This window comes from Ambystoma mexicanum, chromosome 5q (genome assembly GCF_040938575.1).
Source record: "Ambystoma mexicanum isolate Mex_15411 chromosome 5q, UKY_AmexF1_1, whole genome shotgun sequence".
In the NCBI taxonomy this organism is placed as follows: domain Eukaryota; kingdom Metazoa; phylum Chordata; class Amphibia; order Caudata; family Ambystomatidae; genus Ambystoma; species Ambystoma mexicanum.
The window spans coordinates 941,458,197-941,486,190 of record NC_090933.1 but is presented as its reverse complement, the minus strand read 5'-3'; the positions used below and the strand labels follow the sequence as shown (position 1 = coordinate 941,486,190).

The 27,994-nt window shown below is 48.6% G+C and overlaps 1 protein-coding gene across 9 annotated transcripts in view; it reads left to right on the top strand.

Annotated features, from left to right (window-relative positions):
- The window catches only part of UBR5 (ubiquitin protein ligase E3 component n-recognin 5), a 2,447,509-nt gene that overhangs the window by 897,250 nt on the left and 1,522,265 nt on the right, over positions 1 to 27,994 (top strand). For 8 of the 9 annotated variants that reach the window (XM_069621460.1, XM_069621458.1, XM_069621459.1 and 5 more), the window contains 2 exons: positions 4,533 to 4,630; positions 18,718 to 18,866. In XM_069621460.1, the coding sequence (XP_069477561.1) occupies positions 4,533 to 4,630; positions 18,718 to 18,866 (247 nt within the window). The remainder of the gene's footprint in view (positions 1 to 4,532; positions 4,631 to 18,717; positions 18,867 to 27,994) is intronic. The other variant, XM_069621454.1, reaches the window with a different exon arrangement.

Genomic DNA, 27,994 nt, shown 5'->3' with positions numbered 1-27,994 from the left:
GCATTCCACATCTCCCTCCCGGCCTGCCCCTCTGGAGAATTTCCTATGCGATTGTGTCGCACGTTCTGGGGGAAAAAACTTAAACTGCGGCTACGGGCGCTGTGCGTCCTATTTATAACATCCTGTGACGTCGTCCTCGACGGAGGCCCTCGAGGGACATGGACCCGATGCCATCGACGCAGGATGCCCTCTGCCGAAAAAGTTTCCGAAGTGCACAGCTGTGGACATTACATATCAAAGATGTGGAATGCATTGGAGGAACATCCAGTCGAAAGAACGTTACCAGTTGGTAAGTAACTTGTTCTTCTGATGTGTGCTCCCTTTGTGCCACTCCACTCATGTCCTTTAAGACTTCTAACTTTGAAAGCCATTGTTCAGTTGCGTTAACATCAGGCTGCAGGGTGAGAGTGTTGGGCAAGATTGTATACAGTACCCTTTGGCTGCACTACAACAACTCTGACCACTTTGCAATAAGAACCCAACCTTTGGTATAAGTCTGTACTACACAGGTTGGTAGCGTATTGAGCAGCCAGGCTTATCTCGAGAGGGTCAATGTGAGCTGTAGGTGAGTTAGAGATTCATAGTGACAAGTATTCAAATAAACACACTCCAGGTTATACAATTATTAATGTATTTATCATTCTGTTAGAATAAGCCTTCTTCAGAAAGTAGCAATATAAAAGCAACACACACCTACATTCCAAAACTACACACTTAGTTTCTAAATCAGTAAAGACCCTTTTGGGATGGTCCACAGTCACGACCTACACCCTCAGGGGACTTCAATAGCTAGGGTGCTGGGGACATTAATATCTTACTGTTGCACTTAGAATACTCTTCGAACTTGGTTAAAGGAAAAGGTTATTGGAACAAACAGACCACAAATATTAGGGTGCTGGGGACATTAATATCTTACTGTTGCACTTGGAATACTCTTCGAACTTGGTTAAAGGAAAAGGTTATTGGAACAAACAGACCACAAATATCTTAAGTGGGCAAATACTCTTGGATCCCCTAAGCAGAGTCATTCAGTATCTCAGGGTAAGCCAACGTCAATGGGTAAAAGACTGAGCTGAAGCACTTCTGGTAGATAAGTAAGAAAAGTCTTTGCACAATGTTTTAGAAGTCTTTGAAGAAAAGAAGAATAAATTGTAGGGCCACAAGCTGTTTAGGCTTGTGAGAAGTAGCAGATGCAAGCAACACTACGATAAGAGTTAAGTTCTCTCAGACTTTACAGTACCTTTGGATTGAAGAGAAAGTGCTGCAGATAACTCCTGTTCCTGTGCAGCTCGACAGATCTCACGGTTCCTGGGCCTCAATCGTGGGGAGAAGAGGGAGGACTTCTGGGGACCGCTTGCAACCGGCAATCTGCAAACAAGTCGCACTTTTGTGTTTCAGCTCCTTGCGACTACCGTAAATCGCAACACTGCAGTTTCTGGCTGTCGAGATGGGCTTTCCTTGCTTCTGGGGTCCTGCACTCTGTTTAGGGGGCTCGAGCTCCGTCCTGCTTCCTGGGAGCCTGGAGGATCTTCCCAGAGCTATTGGCCAAATTAAAAGCAACACACACAATCTGGTGTTCCCCTCCCTGGCTATTCGGTTTCCGGCAGCACCTCTGGAAATTCAACCAGCTCCAAGTAGATGTCCAGGTGGCTTACTTTGGAGTTGATTGGTCAAACCAACTCAAGGGGAGAAGTCGTCCTTGCAGGGGCTTCTGTCGGTACGAATTCGGAGTTTCAGCACAGCAGCAGGGCTTCACCAGGCAAACCAACAGTCCAGGACTTGCTGCAGGCATCCTCTTCAAGTTCTTCTTCGGTTCCTTCGTCCAGTGAACGACTCTGCCTTCCAAGCAAAAAGCCTCGCCTTTTATTCAGTTCTCTCCCATTCATTCCAGCCTAGCTGTCAGTCACCCAACAGGATGGCTGTCCTTGCCAGATAGTCAGCCGGCCAATCACTAGAGAGTGCATTTGGGTCTCCTAGGAGACTAAGCACAGGGAGTTTCAGGCACCTCCCTCACTTCGTGCCCCCACCAGACACCCTGGAGCCAGAGGCAGGCTTCACTTGTGAATCCCGCCAAAGGCAAAGCAAACAAAGGGACCAAAGCTGGTTTGGCGCGCAGAGTAAATCTCAAGAAGGACCTTTCCACAAAGAAATGGCAAAAAAGACTGGGGCCAGCTTGACAGAAATGGCACCCTTGGGTGCTTTTCTGCAGCTGCAAACGAAGCCCGCGGTAAATGCACACCATGGTAGTTTAAAGTAAACCACTGCCACCAGCCATTCTGTGAGAAAAGGGTAACATAAAAATGTTACTTGAGAAGCTAGACAACGGGGACACTAACCCCTCCAGCACCCTATTGTGAGATAGTGTGTGCTGGGTCTAGAAAGTTAACATTTAAGTAAAGTCAATTTCACTTTACTGCTCTGGGAAACAGTAGTTTATCCCAGAGAAGGTATTTAAACCTTTGGGAAATCTGGAAGACTTCCCTGTGCCTCTGCACTGAAGGTGTTGTGTTACGCAATGCAGAAGATGATGCCTTTAGAGTTTGTCAGACTCCATAACCAAAAGAAACACCAGAGTTAAAAATCACATTAAAATACACGAGAGAGTGGGGTGGGGAAAGGGTCTCATTCTCTCCAGGTAAAAAAAATCAAATCAAGTCCTCAAAATCCTGCAAAGTTGCTGGGGTCTCTAAGGTGGAAGGAATGAGCAAATTTCTGAGAATTCTCCCCAACAGTGAGTTGCAGGCCCTTACCATTTTTCATAAAGAAAAGGTAGTCCTTGGTGTTAAACAGTCTTTTTGCCCAACAATTGTTGGATTTCCATTTAGCCCAGAAAGTTGTGCTTCCAACTTTCTATCCTTCTATCCATCCCTCATTCTGGCAAGGAAGAGTAAAGGCTACATAGGCTTGATTCGAGAAGGGCTTTGAGCTTTTAAATTTCTCAGATGACCGATGCATCAACACGACCAGCTTTTAATTGGGTACACTGAACACACTGGGTCTTCCAGTTACAAAGGAAACTTTGTCCATATGTATTGAGTGGCCGGGACAGATCCACTGGAAGGCTTAAGAGCCCATTCCACAAGGGGTATGGCAACATCTTCTGCTCTTAGAGGGGTGGTGATAAGACATTTGTGCGGAAGCAACTTGGTCTACCATCCATACTTTTACAAAGCAATACTGTCTGGATTCATCCTCTAGCCACGAAGGAGGATTTGGGAAAGCAGTATTATACTCTATCCATGACAAATCTTGAAAATGAAAATTCTTCCTCCCTCCTCCAAAACCTAACACTCCTTTGGGAGTCTATCATAAAATGAGAAATACGTGGGAGGACCCAATCCATTTGGAGAACAAGTTACTTACACCAGGTAACATTCCTTCATCTGGTTGTTCCTCCGACCTATTCCTCTGCCCCCACTCCCAGCCTTCCCCACTGTATAATTTCCAGGCATGACACTGTCAGAGTCTAGTACTTTCTAGGACTCGGAGGGTGGTAATTCTGCTTGAGGAAGGCGTTAAAACGAAACTGAAGCCAATGGGCACTGCACTTGCTATAGATACGGACAGCACCCTGCGGAACCTTGAGTCGACCGCTTCGACGCACAGCACCCTCTGTTGAAATTCCAAAGCAGCTGAATCTGGAAGATATATCAGAAGATACATGGGAGGAATATCTGGTTGAAATATTACCAGGGATAAGTAACTTGTTCTCAACCATTTTGTAGAACTCTTTGTATACTTTGAGGATTTGCTTCTGAAATCACCTCTGACTGAGCTTCTGTGTCTACAAACTCAGAGTGCCCTTAAGTTTAATATCTGCTTTCTCTCGGTTTTCCCCTACAGTAGTGCCAGTAGGGCATTTATTAGTTATGTGCCTTTTTTTGTTGTTGATTTAAGTTCTTAATTGTATAAACGCTTGTTTGGATAGTTTTGTTTTGGTTCCCACTTACTCTTTTGTGTTGCTTCTGTACCAGCCGTTTACCCCTCCTAAAGGGTATGAATAGACTACCCTCAGCCCACTTTACCAAAAGAGGTGTAGGTGGTATACCTGCCGCGCTATTCCTATTTCACCATTGTTTGGGATCACTGGCAGTTCAGCAGTAGTGTGAGCAGGCGCTTTAGCCACTACTCCTCCCAAGTAGTCAACATATCCAATGCTCTTTGGGAGGTGGTTAACACATGTCAGAAGGTCATACTGGTTGTATTGGATATTGGTGGTAGTGATGTAAGGTCTCGGGATCCAAGTGCTCTAATGTGGAGGAGTACAAGTGGGCTCTTGTATGAATTGTTATGTGTAATCCTTTATCACAGATGTCGGGCTCTGTCACTTTACACGTTTTCCCCAATAGGGAGAGGTACATCCCTGAATGGGACCATGAATGTGCCCATTGTCCCTCGCTTTTGGAAACTATTGAAGTGAATACTAGTAAATAACTTCTTTCACTCTGAGCAATTGCAATTTCTCAAAAGCGGTCTTCCACCCTTCATGGCAATGTTACATTTTGATTAATGAATACTTTTACATTTTGCAGGGATGCTAGAGGAATGACACCATTTATGTCTGCTGTGAGTGGAAGAGCATACCCTGCTGCCATAACCATTCTTGAAACTGCACAGAAACTTGCAAAAGGTAGTCTTCCTTTCTGTGTTTTTTTTTGTCTTAACTTGTCATTAAAGTCCTGTTGAAAATGCACCAAGTGCCATCATTGTTGCACTGTTTTGTTGTTCAATGTTAATATTTCCATACTCTAAAAACTGATACATTCATCAGAATCAGAGAAATGGTATTTCTGAAGTTTGTTAATCTGCTTAGAATCACATGCTGGGCATAGTCCGACATCCAGTGGTCACTGCGGAGTATTGCATTTTGTTTTTCTTAGTCGAAAAGGGGACGTCGACAAGGCGTGTCTGTAACACTATCCCTATAGTGACGTGCAGTGTACCCACAATCCCTCACGTGTCGAGGTCCCTCAGATTGTTTTATTCCGCCCAGATATTGGTCGCCTATACGCGGAGCTCCTCGAGACACATTGCAAAAAAACTTTATTCGACCTTTGGTCGCCCTTAACTCATAATATTACTTACATCCCTCTTTCGGCGTCGTAGCTGCAAAGCTGTTCACCGTCGATCGAGATCTCCGACGGCGGTGCCTTCGACGGAGGAGGTTGTTCGGCGTTCGCCGAACACGTGGCCTGGCGTGGACGGCCAAATACAGTAGGGAGAATGGGGTCGTGGGACATTTATTGTTTCTCTTTGAGAATGCCTTTCCCTTTCCCCTCCCTTTCCTTCGGGGTTGTTGTCACATGCAATCTGTTCCTCAGCTATGAGAGAGAGAGGACACCCTTTAGGTTTTGCCCGCGTTGCAAAGGCAAATTTACCTGGAAAGACGAGCATAAACGGTGTAACCGTTGCTTGCCCCTCGACCACAAAGACGACGGCTGTGCAGCCTGTCAGCTCCTTAAGCCGAAGACTTTGAAAGACCGTAGGGTCAAGAGGTGGGCAGCCTACGCCATGTTGAGGTCCGATTCATCACCCGCCGTCGCCGAAAGTGACGAGGAATGTGACAACCCGACGTCTGTTTCGGAAGTCGTAGACCTCTCTATGGAGCGTTCACGCTCCTAGTCATCCGTCCCTGACCCCAACAAGCTCGGCTCACGCCCTGCTTATGGGGATGAACACCCCGGCAACAAGGACGCACACAGAAAACACTCCCATAAACATACAACCCACTGCTCTTCCTAGTCGAAGCCGAAGAGAGCATTCGCGCCAACGGAGACGCAGGTCCTACCGGCGGGCTCCTCGCACCGTAAGAGTCTGAAGCCGCCCTCGCAACCGCGACTAGTGACTGGGCCACCCCCAGATAAGGGCGCCATCACTAAACCGCCAGACGACACGCACCGGCAGAGAGCGCCCGTCAGCGTAGAGCAAGCGACACCTGTAACGTTGACGCAGGAGGTACCCTCGACAGAGAGTTTAGTTGTCGAGAGCCGGGCAAGGATTATTTCCACCGATAGCCAGAGACGGACGGCGAAAGAGACGTCGGTTACCGCTCATAAGGCCCGGGAAACGCCGAAAAGGTCAGAAGGAAGGCAGGAACCGCCCGCTCCGTCGTGAGGGACTCCTAGCCTACCAGAAGGCTTTTCAGAAGGCCTGGGGAACCTCTCTTCGACGTTATGGGATAGGTCGAAGCGTTTTCTAACGGAAGGCCCTCCCTTTTCTCACCCTGACCGCTCCGGGGTACCTCAAGAAACCCTAGAAAGACTCCAGTTCTGTATGGACAAAATGGAGAGTTTTATGGAGACTCAGAACCTTCCAACACCCAAGAGATCAAGAGAGGGACCTCAGGAGGATCCCAGGCCAAGTACCCCAGACTGTTTGATTTCCCCCCCCCCCCAAGAGAATGTAGATCTATATGACCTCACTGGAGAGGACCCCCACTTTCAGGATGACAAATTCTTAGGCAATGAAGGGGAACAAAACCTAGAGGAGGAAGGTTTTGAAGACAACCCGGATATGGGTGAGGGGGGCTTCGGAGAAGACCCAGAAGAAGGCGCTTCACAGCCCTGGCAGTCCCCATCAGCATTTTCAGACCCTGAAGCCATAAACCTGTCCCCACCCAAAGACTCACCTATTAGGAATACATCTCCTATAGACGATCAACCTACCTTTAATGCACTCCTACGCAAGACAGCAGCGCATTTCGAGGTCGAGACCGGGGAAACGTCTCCTGACATCGACTTTGTAGAAAAGATCATTAAGGAGAAACCCTGTGTCAGCCAAACCATTCCCCTCCTCGCCTCAGTAAAGAGACGAATTATTGCTTCACTATCCACTCCCGTGTTGATCAGAGGGGTCAACCCGAGGATAGAAAAATTATTTAGCCCTTCTCCATCGGACCCGTTATACATCAGGGGCATCTCTGTACCAGACTCCTTAGTGCTGACAAATACCAGAAAGAGAGCAGGGATCCCGCTGTCACTGTCGGATGCTGGTGCAAGGACTTGCAGTGGAAGAATGCAGCAAAACTCAATTCAGGCCCCCTCTCAGGACAGGAATGGCTGCAGGTAAGCAATTTCGAACAACCTCCACAGATGCATGGCGAGCAAAGGGATTCACTTGCCGCTGTCAGACATTCCCTCCCTATATCTGGTCCCCTTGATGCTTGGACAATGGCATTTCACAGAGGCAAGTCTTAAAGGACAAGCTGAGATCCCCCCAAGTTCAAGGCCTAGACTCGGAACGGCAACGTCTGCAGCACGGTAGCCAAAGCTCCGAACTGGTCAGCCAGAGGGCGGTCCTGGGACCCTTCGGAAGGCTTGCAAGTCTTGTAGCTGGACAAGAGTCTTGGCTCCTCCAGTTTCTTCCAGGATATCTCTAGAGTGGGTGCAGGGGTCCTCTTCGTATACTAAAAACCAGTTAAGAGGAGCTGCTTCCACTAGCCAATTACAGAAATTGAAGGAAATTTGCAGTAAAGAGGAATCTTTACTAACCCAACAATCAAAGCATCATGTCATTTAAAATGCATACGCAACAAGATAAACCTACAGTTCATTATTATAATACAATGTTCTGACACCTTTAAGAATCATTAATCGTAATTACAAATTGCCGAATATAAAAGATACTAATGTTTAGAACCATAATTTCTCCTGAATAAACATACCCACGCTTGGCAACTTTGCAAGTTATCTATGTAAATAGTCTTTATATCACTTTCAATAGAGTTCTTTTAACTTATGACAGCCTGTCAATAGGTGTATGGCTGTCTCTATTTCCAACTTGTAAATCATGCACGCCAAAGTTGGTAACTGTTCTAGGCGAAGTTGAAGGACAAATCTCCCAACTTTGAATTATTGACGTTCATCAAATGGGTAAAAGGAGCGTTATAGAGAGAAGCCCTGTTTTACATAATTTATAAAAGAGTTCTTCTTATTCAGCGTGGACATGTTATTTCTATCCCATATTGAGGCCTTCTGCATAACTTCCCTAACGGCTGTATCTAAATCAATGTCCATCAATATCACTACTGTAAGGTACATTGTGCACTTGTTACATGTTGCCTAAATGTTGTAACATCTTAAATGACTAAGGGAAACTAAGTCTCCCAGTACTGACTGTCTTTAAGGGCATGTCAGTTTCCCCATAATAAAGTGAGCGAAAGCCCAGTGGAGTGCAGCTGAACGGCGTGCTTAACTGGCAAAGTCAAAATATGGTGTTTAAACAGTAAAAAGTTGGGGGGGGTACATAACTGGATGGACTATTACTCATAAATGGAAATCTTTCCTAACAACTTGTGAAGCCGAAGCTTACTGGCCTGTACGAAGATCCGAGCCTGTAGTGCGGCTTGGAGGGAACAAGCAAACCCCGGCAGACAGAAGAGAGGACGCCGGTGCGTGAAGAAAGCCGATAGGAGACTCGTGAGCGGGCCTCCCCCTTCCGCTCCCCCTGCAGGTAAACCTGCCAGATCCGGCCTGAGGGAAGCAGTCATCATGTTGAAGTGGAAACAGGCACCCCTAACCGTTCGATGCTAAGCCATGACTGGGAAGCACACTGCAGAAAGATAGGTCCCTGTAGTATGGTCATCCAGACAGACCTACGGGAGGAATGAGTGGAGGGAAAAGAGTTGCGGCAGAGTGTGACAGAAGCAGCATTGGCACAATAGGTGGGGTACAGCGGGCAAGGATCGGAGAAGGAAGCAGGTTGGCCAGCAAAATCTACGATAGGCACACAAGAGGCAGTGGGGAGCATGGTGTGAGAGGTGCCAGTCTGGTGAGTTGACTGTGCCGATGGGCAACGGAGTGCATACGTGGGACGCTGCAAAGCACAGGGCCACATCCTGCAGAGGCAAGTGATGGAGTGTTGGACTGAGGAGCAACTAGGCTGGGGGCGGCAGGAGGGCAGCGCAGTCTGCAGCGGGAAAGCACAGCCAAGTGGGGAAGCACCACTCGGAGCTATGGAGAGGTGGATGTTGTACCTTCTGGCCCTCTGTCGAACAGCTGGCGAGTGTAAAGCGGTGCTCATCGACAAGCCAAGAACCTATGCGGAATGAAGGGGTGATGGCGAAAATATCGAAGAGATGGTGAGGGGGCTCTCCAAATCGGACTTGGGTATTCCAAGAGATGGTGAGGGGGCTCTCCAAATCGGACTTAGTAGATTATCCGAAGACCCTAAAAGAAGAATTGAAAGAGGAGCCGTCTCAATCGATACGAATGGAGATAAAAAGCAATGCGGTGGAACTCAGGAAGTCAATTGCAGACTTGGTAAAGGACGCAAAAACGTTGACTGCAACAGTGAGGGACACCGCAACAACAGTTCAGACTCTCCAGGAGGATGTGCTCCATCTTCAGGAGGAACTAGCCAACGCCAAGCAAGATGTCTCCTGGTTACAACTATAGAGGACCTGGAAAAGGGGCATCGCCAGTAGAACCTCTGCCTACACAAAGCGGTGGAAGGGGAAGATCTCCAGGGTTGGGTCCAGCAAGTCTTCAAAGCGTTGGAGCCGGAGGTGGCAAGGGAGGGGCATATTGCTGGATTGTGTCCACAGGTTGGGTCTGCTCAGAAGAACTCACAAAACCCAGCCAAGAGATATGATTAAGTTCTCCAGAAAGGGGTCTGGCATGAATTCACGTGCTCATTAATATTCCTCTGTCGTCAGGCCGGGAATACTTGGTCAAAGAAAAGTTTCACTTTTACTTACTGTCTTTCTCCTAAAAACCAATCATTGAGCAGCGGGAGATGGTGCCCCCAGCCAATGACTGCTCTCTCCCTAAGCCCCTCCTCTTGCAGCCATCTTCAGATTTTTACTGCACGCTCAAGTGTTGGGAGTCCTCGTATTTTGCTCCATGGAATCTTTCTGCGTTTGAGTTTTTTCTTTATAATTTCAAAATTTTGTCAAATAGAGCCTGTGTGCCCTTTCGTGCTTTTGACCGGCAAGCAGGGATCAGTTTGCCGGCGTCTTTCGTCGCCTTCAAGGTCAAGGATCGTCGAGTTTTCATCAGAGATTCCAGAAAGCCATCGGGCCTACACCGCACGCCGGACCATTTTGGAGGACGATGGGTCATCTGTGCATTAAGTAATGTGTCTGTGGAGAACACACACTCCCAGTGCCTCTACTGCCTCCATCCGGATCACAAAGAGGTGAATTGCAAAATTTGCTTGGGATTCACCAAACGCACTATGAAGGATCGGCACAGCAGATTGGCGGTGTGGCTCAACACCAAGGCCTCTACCCCGTGCGGCAAGGGGGGGCATGCCTCACCCCTCACCGGCTTGTCAGAAGAGCGTGCTTCGAAGTCCTTTGAGGGTGCTACATCCTTGGGGTCCCAAGACCAGGCCAAGCACTGAAAGTCTGTTTCCGTCAGGGTCGCACGCAACCGGTTCCCGAGACCGGCAGGGCGCGCTCAACCATCAGCTTCCATCTCAAGCCATTGCTCCAGCTCTTCTTCGTAGAGGAAGTTGGCTAACCCCGGGAAACTGTGGGAGAAGCCGGAGAAGGCCAAGTCACTGAGTAAAAACCGACCTCCCCCTGAAGGCCCAGGTGGTCCAGGAGAAATAGCCTTGTCAATAAAGCTGGTGGTGGCTGCCCTCTCAAAGGCTAGAGGGGCTGCCCAAGTCCAGGGGACCCCGTCTATGTCCAGAGTGGCCCTTCGTCTCAGGCGGGAGGCTTCAGCCAAACGCGTGGAGAAGACACCGGAGAAGATGCCAGCCCTGAGCTCGGCTCCGACCCCTCAGGACGCAAAGAAGGGAGGGGCAGTGGAGGCCTCTACTGTGCTCCATGGCATGGATATTTCTTCGGATGATGACATGGCGTCCATTCACATGGTTATGGAGGATGCAGGGAACGAATGACTACGGCGGAAATGCAGAGGAGGATGACGTTGAGATCGTCGAGGGGGATGACAGTGGAGCAGACGACAGGTGCTGGCCCAGCAAGTCTGCTCCCCCTCCACCTCCTAGAGATGTGTTGCTGGACATCCTATCCACACGCTGGTGTCAGAGATACAGAAGAGGATGCAGACGGTGCCTCAGTGTCCACCGCCGGCGAAGAAGAGGAAGCGGCACCCTACCCCGCCCCATCAACTGCCTCACATTGCCCCCTCTCACTCCCCCCCAGGGATATGGTGACCGATACAGATACAGTGACGGACGACGAGTGTACACCGGACAAAGTGTGATCATTCCATACCATGGTCGCCCGCGCTTCAGAGTTCTTCCAGCTGATGCCAAAAAGGAATGGTTAATGTACCAGCGTGGAGAGGCTAAAAGGAAGACAATTCTGGCAGTGCCTCGCCAAGACGATGTTTGGGATGAGGGCTTGGTGATGATAGACTCCTGCCTCAGCCCTGGCAAAAACAGACCAACTGGTGAAGTACCGGGTGCCGGAGTCCACACCCAAGTGCCTGTGAAAGCAGCACTCCCCAGAGTCTTTTGTCTCGGCGGCTGCGAGGAAGAAGTCCTCAAATCCATAGTCATCAGCCTCCGTTCCTCTGTACAGCGAGGGGAAGAAGTTGGACGCAATGGGCCGAAAGGTGATATCCTCGGCGGCAACGACGGTCAAGGTTGCGAATGCTCTTGCAATCCTGGCCAGGTACGACAGGGAGCTGTGGTACAAGATGGCCCGTTGCTGGAATTCCTCCCTGACGACAAGCAGGTTGAAGCACAGGCGGGCAAAGTAGCATCGGACCATGCCATCACCATGGCCCCTGGGCATCACAGACACACGGTTCCACCGGATGGCGAACAGCGTCTGCCTCCGTCGTCATGGCTCGTTGAAGGCCACAAACTTTTGGCAGGACTGAGCTGTGGGTCATAGTGCCCCCAGCCAATGACTGCCCTCTACCTAAGCCCCTCCTCTGGCAGCCATCTTCAGATTTTTACCACACGTTCTAGTGTTGGGAGTCCTCATGCTTAACTCGAGCTTTTGCTGCGTATTTCGCTTTTTGGAAGAGTTTTACTCCATATTTCAGTCAATTGAGCCTTGTTCTCCATTGATCATCCTTCCGATTAACTGCGACCCGTTTTTTGGGTTCTTCAGCACCCCTCAAGGAAGGATTCCGTAGAGTTTCTTGATGGAGGCTTCCAGAATATTCGTCGGGCCTACGCTGCGTGGATCTTGTCAAACTTTGCACAGACTGCGGCTTGCGGAATGTTTTCATGGACAACAAACATTCCCAGCGCATTTACTGCGTGTACCCGACGCACAAGGAGGAAGATTGTGCATTTTGAACTCTCGACATGCACGTTGAAGGATCTGTGTAAGCGGCTGAATGAGTGGCTGCAGACCAAGGCCTCTGCACTGGCTGGGTATGTTCGGGAGAATTCTCAGAAATGTGCTAATTCCCTCCACCTTAGAGACCCCCAGCAACTTTGCTGGGTTTTGAGACTTGATTTTTTTTTAATCTGTATTGTAATGTGATTTCTGAGCTTTGTGTCTCTTTTGGTTATGGAGCCTGACAAACTCCATAGGCATCTTTTACATGCACTGAAGGTGCTGTGTGATACAATGTAAAAGATGATGCCTATGGAGTTTGTCAGGCTCCATAACTAAAAGAAACACAATGCTCAGAAATCACATTAAAATACTTGAGAGAGAGGGGGGGGGAAAAGGGTCTCACTCGAGGTTAAAAAAATCACATTCTCAAAATTCAACAAAGTTCCCGGGGGTTCCTAAGGTGGAGGGAATTGGCACATTACTGAGAATTCTCCCCAACTCGCCACCCCTACCCTACCCAACCCCACCCGCAACCCTCACCCATCCCCCACCCGCCAAGCATTGACTCTTACCCTATTTTACTCCCATTGCGAGTCAATAAATTGTTCTTATCCACATTGGTTGCAATCCCTCTATGCTCTGGTCCCTTTTGGGTGGCACCCATGTCCAGCTCGTCCAAGTCCTATCCCCTCCTCTCTGGCCATTTAGCCCCTAGGACTCTTATTGTTCTCCATACACTATCCTGTTAATGTGTCGGTTCCTGCTGCTTCTGTTGTCACACATTCTTTGGCAAAGTACTCTATGCCGTCTCCAATGCTCCGCCCTCCAACCACATGAAGTCCTGCGGTTATTCGTTCCATGGCATACATGCTTTTGGCCACGCTAACAAATTATTTTTTAATTGGGAGATGCAGATTTTTCCAACGGGTCGTTAGGCATGCCCTAGCTGCTAGCATTAAGCCTGCTGCCATTGGAGGGCGTCTAGTACACTCCCCCTCTGCTTTCTCTAGACCAAACGGGACCAGCAGTGGGGCCTTTTCCCTGACAACCCAGACCATCTCCTTGATCCAACCCAGGAGTTCATCCCAGTACACTTGCACCTTTGGGCACCCTGCCACATGTGCCAGTAGTCCACTCTTAGCCCACATTCACGCCAACATAAGGGGCTGATGTTCTGGTACATCTTCGAGGTCTAACCGGGTGTACTGCCACCTGTGCAGGAGTTTGATAGTGTGGCGTTTGTATTGGCAAGATACCGAGGTTCGGGAGACACCCCTTCAAAGTTTATGCCAAAGAGGTTCGTCCAGTCCCTCCTCCATGTCTCTCCCCCACCTCTCACACTCCTTACCTGACTCTACTAGGGCCCTATACACTGCCGAGATCAGACCTTTCCCCTAAGTTCTGGCGTCTAGGAGTTTCTCGCAAGGTGTGAGGTGCCTCCTGAATCTGCTCCCTCCATCCCTCCCCGGCCAGTGCCCCCTTGAGTTGAAGGAATGGGAAGACAGGAAGTTTGCCTATGCCCAGCACCTCCTCCAGTTCTTGGATAGTAATGAATTTCACCCTTCTCCTGAGCTTTCCCACCCTCTCCAAGCCCGCCTCAAACCAGGACTGGAATCTTTCTGGGCTTTGTATGGCGTCTCTCACTCCTGGTGCCCAGATATGTCCCAACGGTGAGGGCTAGATTCTGTCACCCTCCATTTCTGCACATTGTTTCCAGATACAGATATACCAGACCGTCCCCACAATTGGGTGTTCCTGGATTCTACGTGGTATCCTGTTCTTTGGAGCCCAGAGCCATTCCCCGACAGTGGCCGGGTGCATATGTATATTGTCTATGGCGACCCACTGGAGGTCGCCCTGCATTCTAAGGTGAGGTATCCGGACTCTTTAAATTGTGCAGCCTTGTGTTAAAGTTTCACATCTGGTAGGCCCACCCATCCTTTCTCTTTTGGGAGGATAAGGGTTCCTGCTGGGATCCTCGCCTTCTTACCCTGCCACAGAAACCTCAAAATGCCGCCCTTGGTTTCCCTAAAAAATGAGTCTGGATTTGAATGGGAAGCATTTGGAACAAGTATAGGATCCTCGGGAGGAGGACCATTTTAAAGACGTTAAGACTGCTCAGCCAGGAGACCGTGAGCTTGCTCCACTTTAGCAGATGCTCTTTTAGGTTGGCCATCAGTGGGGTGAAAACCTCATAAGCCTCCCAGGTTCCTAGTAACATTTATCCCCAAATACCGAAGTGGTCCCAAGGTGACCTACATTGCAAGGGCTGCAAAACTGTCTGCGTTTTGGTCGTCGTTCTTGTCCAGCGGAAGGAGGACTGACTTGGATCTAATGATCATGAACCCAGATATTCTGTATTGTTCGATCAGTTGCACCACCATTTGCACTCACGTTGGGGGGGCGGTTCGTGACATGTCCGCATATAATGCTATTTTGTACTCCTGCCCCCCCCCCCAAACCCCCCCTCTCCCCCCTCCCCCAACTACAGTACCCCCTCAGCAATAGGTTCCTCCCTGATCCTCTGTGCCAACGGTTCCAGAGAAAGAGCAAACCGCCGGGGAGAGGTGCCCCTCCCCAAAGCAAACCAACATGAGCACCCACCGTTAACAACAACACAAGCTCTAGGTGACCAGTACATATTGGGTAAGATTTTCACAGAACTGGTAAATCTTCCTGACCTGGGTCAACCCAAGACCTTTTGGCTTTCCTAGTGGGATATTTGTCCTTAATACCTCAGTGAGTGGGAACCTTTTTCCACACTCACATAATCTTTTACTCTCTTTATGGGTGTCATTTTTAAGATTCTCCATAACCCAGCAACAACAGCCACTTATTACCAATAAGTTGTTAAAAAGGATAACTTTAAAAAGACACTCTTAACTTTCTTTTGCTAACCTTGAGAGAACTACAGTTCCCAAGGGTAGAAAGGATCTTTGGGTCCGTTTTACATTTTGTTAGGTGTAACCAGCGCACCCCACCTTATGTGGCGTGCTGGGGAGATGCAATGTATCCCCTTTCACACTAAAACTGTAACAGTTTTGTTACAGGGATAACCTTACCTTCAAGGGCTGGTGGCAGTGATACCTTGTATTAATTTGGTGAACCTTTACCGCGGGCTGTGTTCACAGCTGCAGTAAAGGCACCTAAAGGTCGCTTATTTTACCAAAATGGCCTCTTTTCTTTTTTCGCCATTTTAGTGTTTCTTGTCCTTTTCTTATTCCTTCCCCTGACATCCAGGACGGGAAATTCCTTTGTGATTGTTATCTTTGGCAGGACTCTCCTGGACTCCCTGCTGAGGCGCCTGTCTGTCTGTGAGGGCAGGAAGCAAGGGAGGAGTCCAAAACTCCCCAGCCCTTTGTTTTACGCCTTGCTTGAATGGGGGCAAATCTCATTGGGGGCGCTGGCAGGCCTGATTTTATCACCAGACCGTCCCTTCTTGTAAAATGTGGGGAGAGAATGCAGAGGTTGTGCTGTAGTTCCTGATAAATACTGTGAACCTGGGAGCTGAAGAAAAGTCTACCACTGGAACCGAAACCGAAGAGGATGATGAAGGAAAAGCGGCTGAAACGATTTCCAGCGACCAGAGAACCTGCTGTGTAACCGGAGCCTTCTGTAGCCCTTCCCTCCAATCGACCTGGGAACTCTGAAAACGGCGACCCTGACCCAGAGACTGGTGAGACCCACTAGACTTGAGGACCTGCATTTTGAGCCATCCCACGCGTTGCTGCGACCTTGCGTTGCTGCAATACCCTGGGACCGCAAGCCACTATGCGGTGCACAGTCTTCCGAATTCTGAATCTCGCTGAAACTTCGTGGGATTCCTGGTGGATCCCCAGAGACACAAATAGAGTTCAGAAAGTCCCCTCAACAGAGTGCTGGACCTTTGTAACAACGAGAATTCAACCGCAACTTTCTGTTTTATTCTGGGCGCCTTGAAAAGGTGCCAAATCAGCAGAACTGCATTCAGCTGCGAGGGAAATCTTGTCTAGAGCCTTCATCAATCCCTGCTGCAAAAGACCCTTCCAAGTTCCTCTTTTCAGTCACGACAACACAGAATCCATTGACTGGGTTTTTGACTGCAGATCCTGAAGTCCTCCTGCTGCACAATCTTCTTCAATGCTGAGGTACTGTTTGCTTGGGTATGTACATACCTTAAGTCTCTTAGGATTTCTGTGTAGCTGTGGGTGTTTCTGTGATGGCGAGACTTCTCATCCAGTGCACCCAGTCTGACTGCTAGAATCCTGCTAGGGTGTCTTCTGCAAAGTCCCAGGACCCCCTAACCCCCCCGCACCTCTTCTGCCACTGAGAACACTCATGCTCCACGAATAAGGAAAAGACTCTTGAGTGATTGGGCCTTTTGCATAGAAACAAAAATAAGTGTTTAAAAGTAACTTACTTGTAAAGAGTTGGTTGGTAACTGTAACTCTACAAACGTTCTTACTTACCTTGGATGTGTGATGCACTATTCTTAAAAGTATGGTTAACATACTTTGTTTCCTTAAACTGTTTTGCCATTCTAATAGAAAGTAGATGTGAAGGTATATTTCTCTCCTGTGATTAGGTTGTGCCTCTTCCCAAAAGTAATGTGTTGGTTTCACCAGATTAGTCCTGCAGGGTAACTGTATGATTGTCCTCCAACTGTTGGTATCACCGGATTAGTCCTGTTAAGATGATGATATGAGTGTCCCCAACTGGGTCTTGCTTCCCCTGACTTGCTGTCCAGAATAAGTCTGTATTAGGTTGTTCCCTACCTAGAATAACTTTGAGTCATTCAGTAAAGTGTGACATTAGGGTTTACTTTCCCTGTGCTATCTAACCCAGAGTCTGTGGTTCTAACTGTCCCTTTAGAAGTCCTACATCAGTCACTTGTATAGTTGGGAAAGATATAACCTGGACTCCTGGCAGATATAAAATGTATATGGGTTTTACTTAACTTGAGTTAGCTGTGTGCCATCCAAAAATAAGTTACCAGAGTTACTGCTTATCTCAATCTGTTTCACTGATCTCACTTCTAATTGTATATTACATCCTTAGGTTTTACTCACTCAGTATAACTGTGTTATCACAAAAGTAGTTATAGGTTTTTACGGTTCCATGTAATGTCGCCACAAAAATATCGCCATGCAAAAATATCGCCGAAAAATTGTCGTTTTTTGTGGCGACATTATTGTATGGAATATGCGGGGGACACCCCCGCAATCCCCCAATTTTTCTTTTGCCCCTTTCACCACATATATGGTCACCCAAATAATATCGCCACAACATTTTCCCACTGATATTATTTACGGCGACCATATATGTGGCGATATTAATACCTGATACCGTTTTTACTGTACTTGGAATAATGTTCCACTATTCACAAAAGGTATATTGCCCAGTTGACTGATTATGTGATTTGTTCCGAGAGTCACTGTACACCTGGAAGGGTCTACTGACCTTGCATTAATGAAGGTAATTGTGAAAGTAACCATTGGTTTTTACTCCGCAAGAATAGGTGTGACCTATACTGAATGTGTATGGAAAGGTTTTGACTTCCCTTGAACTACTGTTGGGTATTTCCAAATGAGGTTTATACTTTGGTCTGTGTGCCTTCAAGTATAGTGTTGTGTTTTTATAAATGTGATTTCATATAATGTTAGTACTTATTTACCCCTAGATTTATTTGGGCCCCTGTATTTAAATAAATCATTTATTTTCAAATACATAGTGTTTCTTTAGACCATTTGTATTACAATGTCATTTGTACTGATTCTACAGCCCTCTCTCCCTCCTAAAATAAGCCTGGCTGCCCTGTCTACGCTACCTTGAACTCAGGTGTTACAGCCTTATACAAAGAGTTGAGTCTTGTACTGCCTCAGTTGAATGGTTTTGATGAAGTTGGGTAGCACTTCAGAAAAACTGTCCTAACATACTTCTGTTTATTGTCTGTGTTCTGGGAAAAAAGGAATGAAATGGAGGCCAGATATCAAACCAGATCTATGTAGAGATCAGTGCCTGTTGAGGTGCAGTGGCTCTTTGATCAAGTCTGCACTTAGACATCTTTTATCACTAGTGACAGTGAGATGTTTCAGGGTGAGTCTGCATCTCAATGTTATGTCAAAGGTGCTGAATCTTTATTGAACAGAAACAGCATTACACAAGGTGGTGAGTATCTTGTTCGGTGTTTAATGGTGTAGTACTGCTACATGCTATTTTTGCTGCTTTCAATCATTTCGCTTCTTCTTTGGACACAGATTCCAAATGAATAGTTTGGATAGTGTGAACAAGGCCCTGCTATTTGTGCTTTGGCAAATGACCGTTTTCAGAGTTTCTACCATGGTTCATTACACATTAACATTGCAATCTACAACTATGATCTTGTTTTTGGCTACCGAGCCAACTACACAATAATAATTTGCAACTCTGCATGCAGAGAAATGACTCCAACTATTTTCTTTGTTGTAATTGTTGTTCCCTTCATTGTGGTTAGAATGCATTGATTTGCTCCATCTGTGTCCTCTTAGCAGATACATTATCCAATGAAAAGGAGGAAGATGTATTCCTGGGAATGGTTTGTCCACCTACTACAAACCCAGATGACTCCCCTTTGTATGTTCTGTGTTGCAATGATACTTGCAGCTTCACGTGGACAGGAGCAGAGCACATTAATCAGGTAGGTTAAATCTGCTAGCCAATTCATGCTGAATGTAATTGTCTGCAGAGCTTCTCTTAGTCTGTTAGATTACAATATGTATAATGTTTACATTTATGGTCGATAGCCTTTTTGATGAGCCTTTCTTCAGTCAATCACTTCAGACCCACCTTTTATTGTTTTGCTTTTCAAATAAAATATTTACTGTTAGAATTGCTGGGATTCACATTTTAAAACATTTTATGTATGCTTGCGATTCACTTGCTGGGGTATTGCTCTTGCAAATATAGCAGAAAAATCATGTTAGTAGTCACTGAATGCACACTGATTGCTTGAACTCCTGAATGTTTGATGTACAGGTCGTTCTTGTGGGTTGCAACCCACTACTTTGTGTTTGAAGTTTTAAGATGTTGGGGCGGCCACCTTATTGTGTTGAGTGTTGGGAAAGATTTCTCCTTTATTTTGATTGCAATCCACTATTTTGATGTTGAGGGGTGGGGGCGGGTGGGAGGGAACACCAGTGTGGCGAGTGTTCAAAGAGATTTCTCTTTTGGCAACTTTCCCTCCATATTACTATGCACCCGCCAAATGTTCTGTTTTTGAACCGGTCCTGGCTTTCTTTACAGTGAAGTGAAGCCTTCAGCTTCACTCCCCTGGCCTTGTGCTCCATTTTTTTATGGGGAAATTGATCAGTCCTTCAGACCATCAGTACATGAAACTTTTTGTCTTTTAACCTTTTACCTTTTTGGTAACTTGGTAACAGCGCATACTGCATCTTACAATGCAGTGCATTGTGGATATTTTTACATCATCATAGTCTTTTGCACTGTTTTTTGTGGGCCACAAGACAAGCCGGTGACAGCAATTATATGCTTGTTTTACTTTTAGTGTGCACGTTTACCGGGTATGGCTACTGAACGTGGATAGTGCCCTAACGTGGCCACGCCACAAGATTTTCACTTGTTTGGCCATATTTGGCCTTCTGCCTGGTCTCTTTATTTATTTTACTTATTTATTCTGTTCTCTCCTCTGTTATGCACTTTCCACTTCTCCCCCCTTCCATGCACACCCCCTCCACCCCCTTTTCTCTTTCCCAAGCACTTGCTCGTTCGCAATGTCACTTGGCCCAGTAAGAACTTAATTTTTGTTCTCCTTTGTTCCCCACCCTTTGGCCAGGTTGCGCTCTGAAACACTTACGAGCGCAATATAAATAAAATATAATTTTATTTCCTTATCATTGCCTATATAAGGTAATGTGCTTGCCGAGGAAAGTTGCTGCTTTTGCAGACTAGGGATGCCTTTTTGAGTGGCCCAGGAAGTGGGTGGCATTGGTCCCACTCCACATCTGTGGTGCCTGAAAATATAAGTGTGTGGCATTAGTGAAATCCACAGTAGTACCTGATTGGACCACTGTGTAGGAGTCCTTAAGGTTGTGGTTGAAAATTACATTTCAGCGCAGGATCCCTTGAAGCTAGCAGAAATGCGACTTGTAACACAAGCTGGCCACCACCAAAGATCCGGCTGCAAACGCGGAACAGCGACTGTTCTAGTGAGGTAGCCCACTTGAGAGCTTGTCGGGACCATTCCGAGGGCTCAGGACAGACTGATCTTGTGAAGACATCGAGATTGGTTGGTCCCACCAGTCCAAGGGATGAAGCATCGCAGAGGGCCTGAGCAGATCAGATATTCCACCAGGGCTTCACTGGGCCAAATGCAGGGAGGGTCGCCAGACCCCTTTGGGAGTCGTGCACGGATCTTCGGTTGTTTACTCTTCTACAGAGGATATTTGCCTCCAGCACTGATCTGAAGAAATGGCGGCAAGAGTCCTCCTTTTTCAAAATCCTGGCTGGAAGCAAGTCCTACCCCACCAATGGTAAGGATCTTCACCATTCAAACAGCCAGCATTGGTCCAATTGGAGACCATTGTGGGTTTCACTCATACCTTCACTCCTGACTCTCTGGCACCACAGATGTGGAGTTGGGACCAGACGGTCCCACCCACTTCCTGGGTCCACACACAAATAGCATACACTTGCATGCGAAAACAGCAGCTTTCCCCGGCAAATGCATGACCATATAAGGGATGGCCTGACCTGAGGTCAGGAAGAAGGCCTAGAAAACATATGGCCAAAGAAAAAGTGAAACATTTCGTGTCAAGGCCATTTTAGGCTACTATCAGTAAATGCAAACATGCACACTTAAAGTACTGCAGACATGGTACAAATGTTCTCCAGCATGGGGTCTGGGATGGATTCACATGCTCATGAATATTCCCAGTCATCTGGCCAGTAATCCTCAGTAAAAGAAAACAGTTTCACTTTCACTTACTTACTCTGTGTCATACTTCCCTCAGCCAATGACTGCCTTCTCCCTAAGCCCCTCCTCTGACAGGCATCTTTAGATTTTACCGTACGTTCAAGTGTTGGGAGTCCTTGAGTTTTGCTGCAGGCTTTTTTTGGGAAAACGTCCTATTTCTGTCAAACAGAGCCTGTGTGCTCTTCCTCTCTATCGGCCGACGAGCGGGGGATCTGTTTTTTTGCCAGTGAATTTTGGTGCCCCTCAAGGGCAAGGATCGTCGAGTTTTCATCTCAAGTTCCAGAAGGCCACCAAGCCTACCCCGTACTCCGGACCATGTTGGAAGAGAAGAAAGAAGGAAGTACCCTTTTCAAGCTCTGCTCCAGCTGCAGACTGCAGAACGTGTTTGTGGAGGACAAATGCCTTCAGTTCCTCTGTCTCCATCCGGACCACAGAGAAGGAGATTGCGAAATCTTCCTCGGGTTCACCAAGAGAACTATGAAAGATTGTCACAGTAGACTGGCGGCGTGGCTCAGCGCCAAGGCCTCTGCCCCGTGCCCCAAGCAGGGGCATGCCTCACCCAGGACCGGCCGGTCCGAGGAACAGGCTTATAAGTCATTTGAGGGCATCCGTGGGGGCCCAAGACGAGGCCAAGCACCGCAAGTCTGTTTCCGTTGGGGTTGCCATGCAAGTTAGTCCTGCGATGGGCAGGGCGCGATCAACTTCAGTCTGCCCTCCATCGATCAAGATCCTCCTCAAAGAGGAAATCTGCCAACCTGACTATGCTGCGGGAGAAACCCATGAAGCCTAGGGTGCAAGAAAAGGTGACCGACCTGCCTAAGAATGCCAGGGCGGCACTAAAAAAATCGCGGACTATCGAGATGGTGGCAGCAGCTCTCACGAAGGCCAAAGGGGCCGACACAGTGAAGGTAGCCCTGACTGCGCCCAGAGTATCCCTACCCCCAAGGCAGGGGCCTAGGCTGGGGCAGTGACGAGGACACCGAAAAAGAGGATGCTGTCGATAAGCCCGAATCCGACTACCAAAAAAAAAGGGGTGGCGAGAAAGCCTCAGAACAGGCGGTACTCCAAGGCACAGTTGTTTCTTCCTCGGATGAGGAAGACCAGGAGTTCATGCACACGATCCACGAGGACGTGGGGGGGGGGGCGATGGCGGGAACACCAAGGGGGATGATGGCAGAAATGCAGGCGGCGACGCAGGGCCTAGTAGGCCTACCACTCCGACTCTTCCAAAAGATGTATCGCTGGACATCCTTTCGACCCTGCACATGTGGGTGCCTGGAAATTCAGAAAAGGATGCGCCGGCCCTTTTGGCTCTGGATCCGTCTCTGGCGACAAGGAGGAAGTGCCATCCAACGCTGCCACATCAGCCTCCACACCTGCGTCACGTGCCCCCTCCTGTCCACCCCCAGGGAATAGGACACAGGGACGGACACAGCGACAACAGGTGACATTGTCACGACAGGTGGATCGCCGCAACCGAGGGCGTCCCCACCGGATGAGGTAGGATTGTTTCATGCCATGGTTGCCAGAGAGTCCAAGCTCTTCCAGCTGACAACTGAGGAGACCAAAAAGGAAGGCTTCCTATACCAGAGGCCAAGAGAGACCATCATGGCGGTGCCCCCCTGGACGAGGTTTGGGAGGGGGGGGGGCTGGCTTTTTTGAAGAATGCGGCCACGGCCCCAGCCAAGCGCGATAGTCTGGAGAAAAAGGCACACCCAAGTGCGTATGGTAGCAGCCATTGACGGACTCTGTGGTGATGGTGGCTGCGTGGAAGAGATAATCTAACCCCTAGACTTTGTCCTCTGTCCCTCCGGACAGCGAGGGGAAGAAGTTGGATGCCATGGGGGGAATAAGGGTCATCTACTCCGCGTCTTCGACCGTCAAGGCGGCCAATGCACTTGGTCGGGGTACTGTGGTTCGATCTGGCCCCAATTCTGGAGTTCCTACCTGACGAAAAGCGGGTGGAGGCGATCTCCATCCTCCAGGAAGAGGAGGTGGCGTCGGACCATGCCATCACATTGGCCCTGGACATCGCCGACACAGGTTTCTGACAGATGGGGAATGTTGTCTGCCTCAGTCGAGGCTGGTTGAAGGCCACCAATTTCCGCCAGGTGGTCCAAACGAGCTTACTGGAAATGCCCATCTGGGACAACGTCTTCGGGAGGGCCGTAAAGTCCTTACAGGTCATCAAGACTGATATGGAGACGGTTCGTGCCCTGGGCACTCCAACAGCACCGCTCTTCCTTTCGCGCCTCCGGTGGAAAGTCTGGCAGATCGATGAGTTTCGGTGGTGGGTCCTTGTCATACCGTCAACCCTTCTGGTCCATGACCCAGGAGGCCTACAGAGGCCGTTCCAAAGCTTTTGGTGGAGGTGGCCAGCGCTGTCGTCTACCCAAAGGCAGAACGCAGGTGCCGAACGTAGGACTGAACCGGCCAGGACATCGAGCCCCCACTCATGCACCCCGGTGGGAGCCCAGCTGGTCGGATTCGTCAGTGAGTGGAAGATCGCCACTGACAGATGGGTGCTGGACGCTCTCGCCCACAGACCTACACTGGAGCTTCAGCAAAAGTGTCTGCGGATCACTCCAGTGACCCGGCAGGAGCAGCACATGCCTCAGCTCCTGCAGGAGATAGGGTCCATCCAAAGAAAAGGGGCGATAGAGCTAGTTGCAATAAGACTCCAGCGATCCTGAGTCAACTCCAGATACTTCTTAGTGAAGAAGACTGGGGGCTGGAGGCCATTCTATACCTGCAGCATCTCAACAAGTACCTCAAGTCCCAAAAATTCAGGATGGTCATGCAGCACGTGCTCGGCCAAAAGGAGGAAGGAGACTTCTTGATGTCTCTGAATCTGGAGGACGCATACTTCCACGTCCCCATTCACAAGAAGCATCGGAAGTTTCTGCGCTTCGTAGTGCAGGGAAGACGCTACCAATTCAAGGCCCTCATCGGCCTGAAGTCGGCACCCAGGGTGTTTACGAAGTGCTTGGCACCAGTGGCGGCCCATTTACGTCTACAGGGGATACATGTGTACCCGTACCCCGACGATTGGTTCATCCGGGCCAGGTCAAGGAAAGTAGCTGTCGAACACACGGAGGACCATTCCGTTGCTGACGGATCTGGGGTTCTCCATCAATTATCCAAAGTCCTTCTTGACCCCATCGCAAAAGGCACTGTTCCTGGGAGCCAGACTCAACACAGCCATCTGCCTGGTGTCACCTACGGGGGAGACGTTAGGGGCCATACTAGGGAATATGCAACGGCTGTCATCACTGATCGGCTGCCAGGGACCATCAAGTTGCTGCTCGGCATGTCACCGTGCATCTACCTTATCCGGCTCTGCAGGTTATGGCTGTGGCCTCTTCAGAAGTTCATGGATGCTCGCTGGATACAAGTGTCTGGAAGCTTCGCAGACAAGATCCACCTCGACGAGGAGTTCCGTCAGGCGATAAGGTAGAGGGGCGTCTACTACGTTGTCAAGGGTACAGGGTTTCAAACCCCGGTACCAGGAGACGGTCACCACAGACGCTTAACCCCACACAGAGAGGCCTGTGGCTCCCGGAGGAGAAGGATCTCCACATCAATATCCTGGAGCTGTGGTCAGTGTTCTAGGCCCTCAGGTCATTCCTTCCGTCCATGAAGGGCCATCTTCACGGACAACACCACCATGACATCAGGTAGAAAGTGGGCACCGATCCCGGCTCTCTCCAGAGAGGTGCAGGACTTTCGGCACTGGGTGTCGACCAAGAGATGTTCCTCTCCTCCAGCATGGATTCACATGCTCATGAATATTCCCCGTTGCCTATAAACTAATCACTGAGCTCTGGGTCATACTGCCCCCAGCCAATGACTGCCCTCAACCCAAACCCCTCCTTAGGCAGCCATCTTCAGATTTTTATTACACGTTCAAGGGTTGAGAGTCCTTGCGTTTCGCTCTTGGAGTGTTCTGCATTTTTTCACCTTTTTGGTAGGAAATCTGTTTTCGGTTTAATCGAGCCCGTATGCTCCATCACTTAACCTTCCGATTAACAAGTGTTAGGGAGAATTTGCTTAAATATGCTAATTCCCTTCACCTTAGAGACCCCCAGCTACTTTGCTGGATTTTGAGGAGTTGATTTTTTTTACCTGGAAAGAGTGTGAGCCTTTTTTCCCACGCTTTCATGTATTTTGATGTGTTTTACCATTGTGTTTTACCCTTGTGTTCTATGATTAGGGAGTTTTCGATTATGCATCATCTTTTTCAGTGCAGTGACACAGGGATGTCTTTTAGACTTCCCAAAGGTTTAAATACCTTCTCTGGGATAAACTACTGTTTCCCAGAGAATGTAAAGTTAAATTGACTTTACTAGTCTTTTTAAATTCCTAGACCGAGCACACACTATCTTCCTATAGAGTGCTGGAGGGGTTGCCTAGTATCCCCTGTGTCTAGAAACTTAGAAACTCATGTAGCAGTCAAATGCTAGCCTTTTCTGTCGAAATCGCTGGTGGCAGTAGTTTAACAACAAACTACCATGATTTTTCCCGACCGCGAACACCGGTAACTAAAAATCGCGGGAGTCATTTTTTTTCAAGATGGCACCTTAAGCCCCTTTGTTTAAACAGGTCCCGATCTTCTTTTTTGGCCATTTCTTTTTGGAAAGGTCCTTCTAGGGTTTCTCTGCGCGCCAAACCAGGTTTGGTCCCTTTGTTCGTACGCCTTTGGCGGGCCTTCAGGACTGACGATCGCCTCTGGCGCCCGAGTGTCTGGGGTGGGCAGGAAGTGAGGGGGGTGCCTGAAACTCCCTGTGCTTAGTCTCCTAGGAGACCCAAATGCACACTGGCGCGATTGGCTGACTGTCTGGCAAGGACAGCCACCCTGCTGGGTGAGTGACAGCTAGGCTAGAATGGAAGGGAGAAAACTGTTTAAAAGGTGAGTCTCTTGGACTGGAAAGCAGAGTCGACCACTGGAACGAAAGAACCAAAGACGAGCTGGAAGAGGACGGCTGCTGCAACTCCTGGTCCGTTGGTTAGCCTGGTGAAGCCCTGGTGCAGGCCTGAATTGCCAAGTTCATCTCAACAGAGAAGCCCCTTCAAGGACGACTTCTTCCTTTGAGTTGGTGGGACCAATCAACTCATAAGCCACCTGGATACCATTCTCGGAGCTGGTTAAGATTAACCGGGGGGGGGAAGGAAACCAGCGTGTGTGCTTGACATCTACTCGAATGGAAGATCTTCCATTTTGCCAGCTTGTTTTACCAGTCCCCATGCAGTGCAAGAGTCCCCCGACGTACTCCCACTTGTCCCCACGACTAAGGCTCAGGAACAGCGAGATCTGCAGAAACTGCCAGGAACCAACATCTTCAGCTGCATCTTTTCTTCGTATTAAGGTACTGTGCCAACCCGATTGAGAGAGCTTACCTCTCGCGGTGAAAGTTCGTGAAACTTTCCCAATTTGCAGGCCTAATCCGCTTGTGACACAACATGATTCTTTTTCATACAAACTACTTCTGAGAACTTGGGCAAAGACTTTACCGTTTACTACAAGAACTGCACTTTCCTAGCCAGGACACTAGTCCATTGACTTTGGCCTATGCCTATTGAACTGAATAGAGTCCTCTAGTGAACTGAAACTATTTGAACTGCTTAAAGTATTTGTGATCTCTTCAATTAACTTGTGCCTTTTTACTCCTATTTAAAGGGACTGAAATGCTATTTTGATCCTATTTCAGGGCAGCCTAAGTTACTCAAACATATTGGTTTGGTATTGATGTGTATTTGTGTGTGATATTAAGTTGCCTCCTAGTGAATGTTTTCTAAATGACTGTGTAATAAATTAATAAGTGTTTTACCAAGAAACCTTGTGCTTAAGTGTCTACTTGAACCACTGTGATTGTGAGACCTCTGTATAACCTCTTGTACTGCTCACATTCCCTGGCTGCTCAGCTCGCTACCACAAACTGTGTAGTACAGACTTGTACCAGAGGTTGGTTTTGCTTACACCTGTAGTCCTAATTGTATTTGGTGGTCCCAGAGGGTACTGCATGCAATTCTGCCCAACAGAAATCGTCGAGTGTTTTTTCTTGGAATCTTCCAGAAGATCTTCAGGCATAGACCGTGCTGGATCATGTCGGAGGAGGGTGACTGAGCCTCTCTTCAAGCTGTGTACCAGCTGCGGTTTGTGGAATGTTTTCACGGATGACAAGCATTCCCAGTGCCTGTATTGTCTGCACCCGACGCATAAAGAAGATTGTGAGATTTGCCGTGGCTCCAGCAAGTGCATGATGAAGGATCGACACATCCGGTTGGCGGCATGGCTCAAGACCAGGGCAACTACCCCGAGTGATTCACAGGGGCATGCCTCTTCCGGATCCAGCCAATCTGATCTGGCTTCTAAATCCTTTGAGGGCACTCCATCGGTGGGGGCCCAAATCGAGGCCAAGCACTGCGAGTCTGCTTCTGTCTGAGTCACTGCACAAGCGGGTCCTGCGATGGTCAGGGCGCTTTCATAGTCTATCTTCCTCGATCTCCAGCCACCGCGCCAGCTCTTTGTCCAAGAGAAAGTCTGCTACCCCTGGGTAGCTGCGGGAGACACCGGCGAAGGCCAAGCAGGGCAAGGTGTCCTAGCTGCCCGTGAAGAAGGCCCAGCAGGACAAGGTGTCTGACCTGCCCGTGAAGGCCCAGGCGACCCAGGCCAAATGCTTGTCCTCGATAGTTGGTGGTGGCCTCCCTTGCGAAGGCAAAAGGGGCGGACCCAGACCAGGGTGTCCCAGTGGCAGCCAGAGTGGCTCTTCCTCTCAGGTGGGAGGCTTAGTCCAAGCCACTAGAAAAGACTCCGGAGAAGAGGATACCGGACC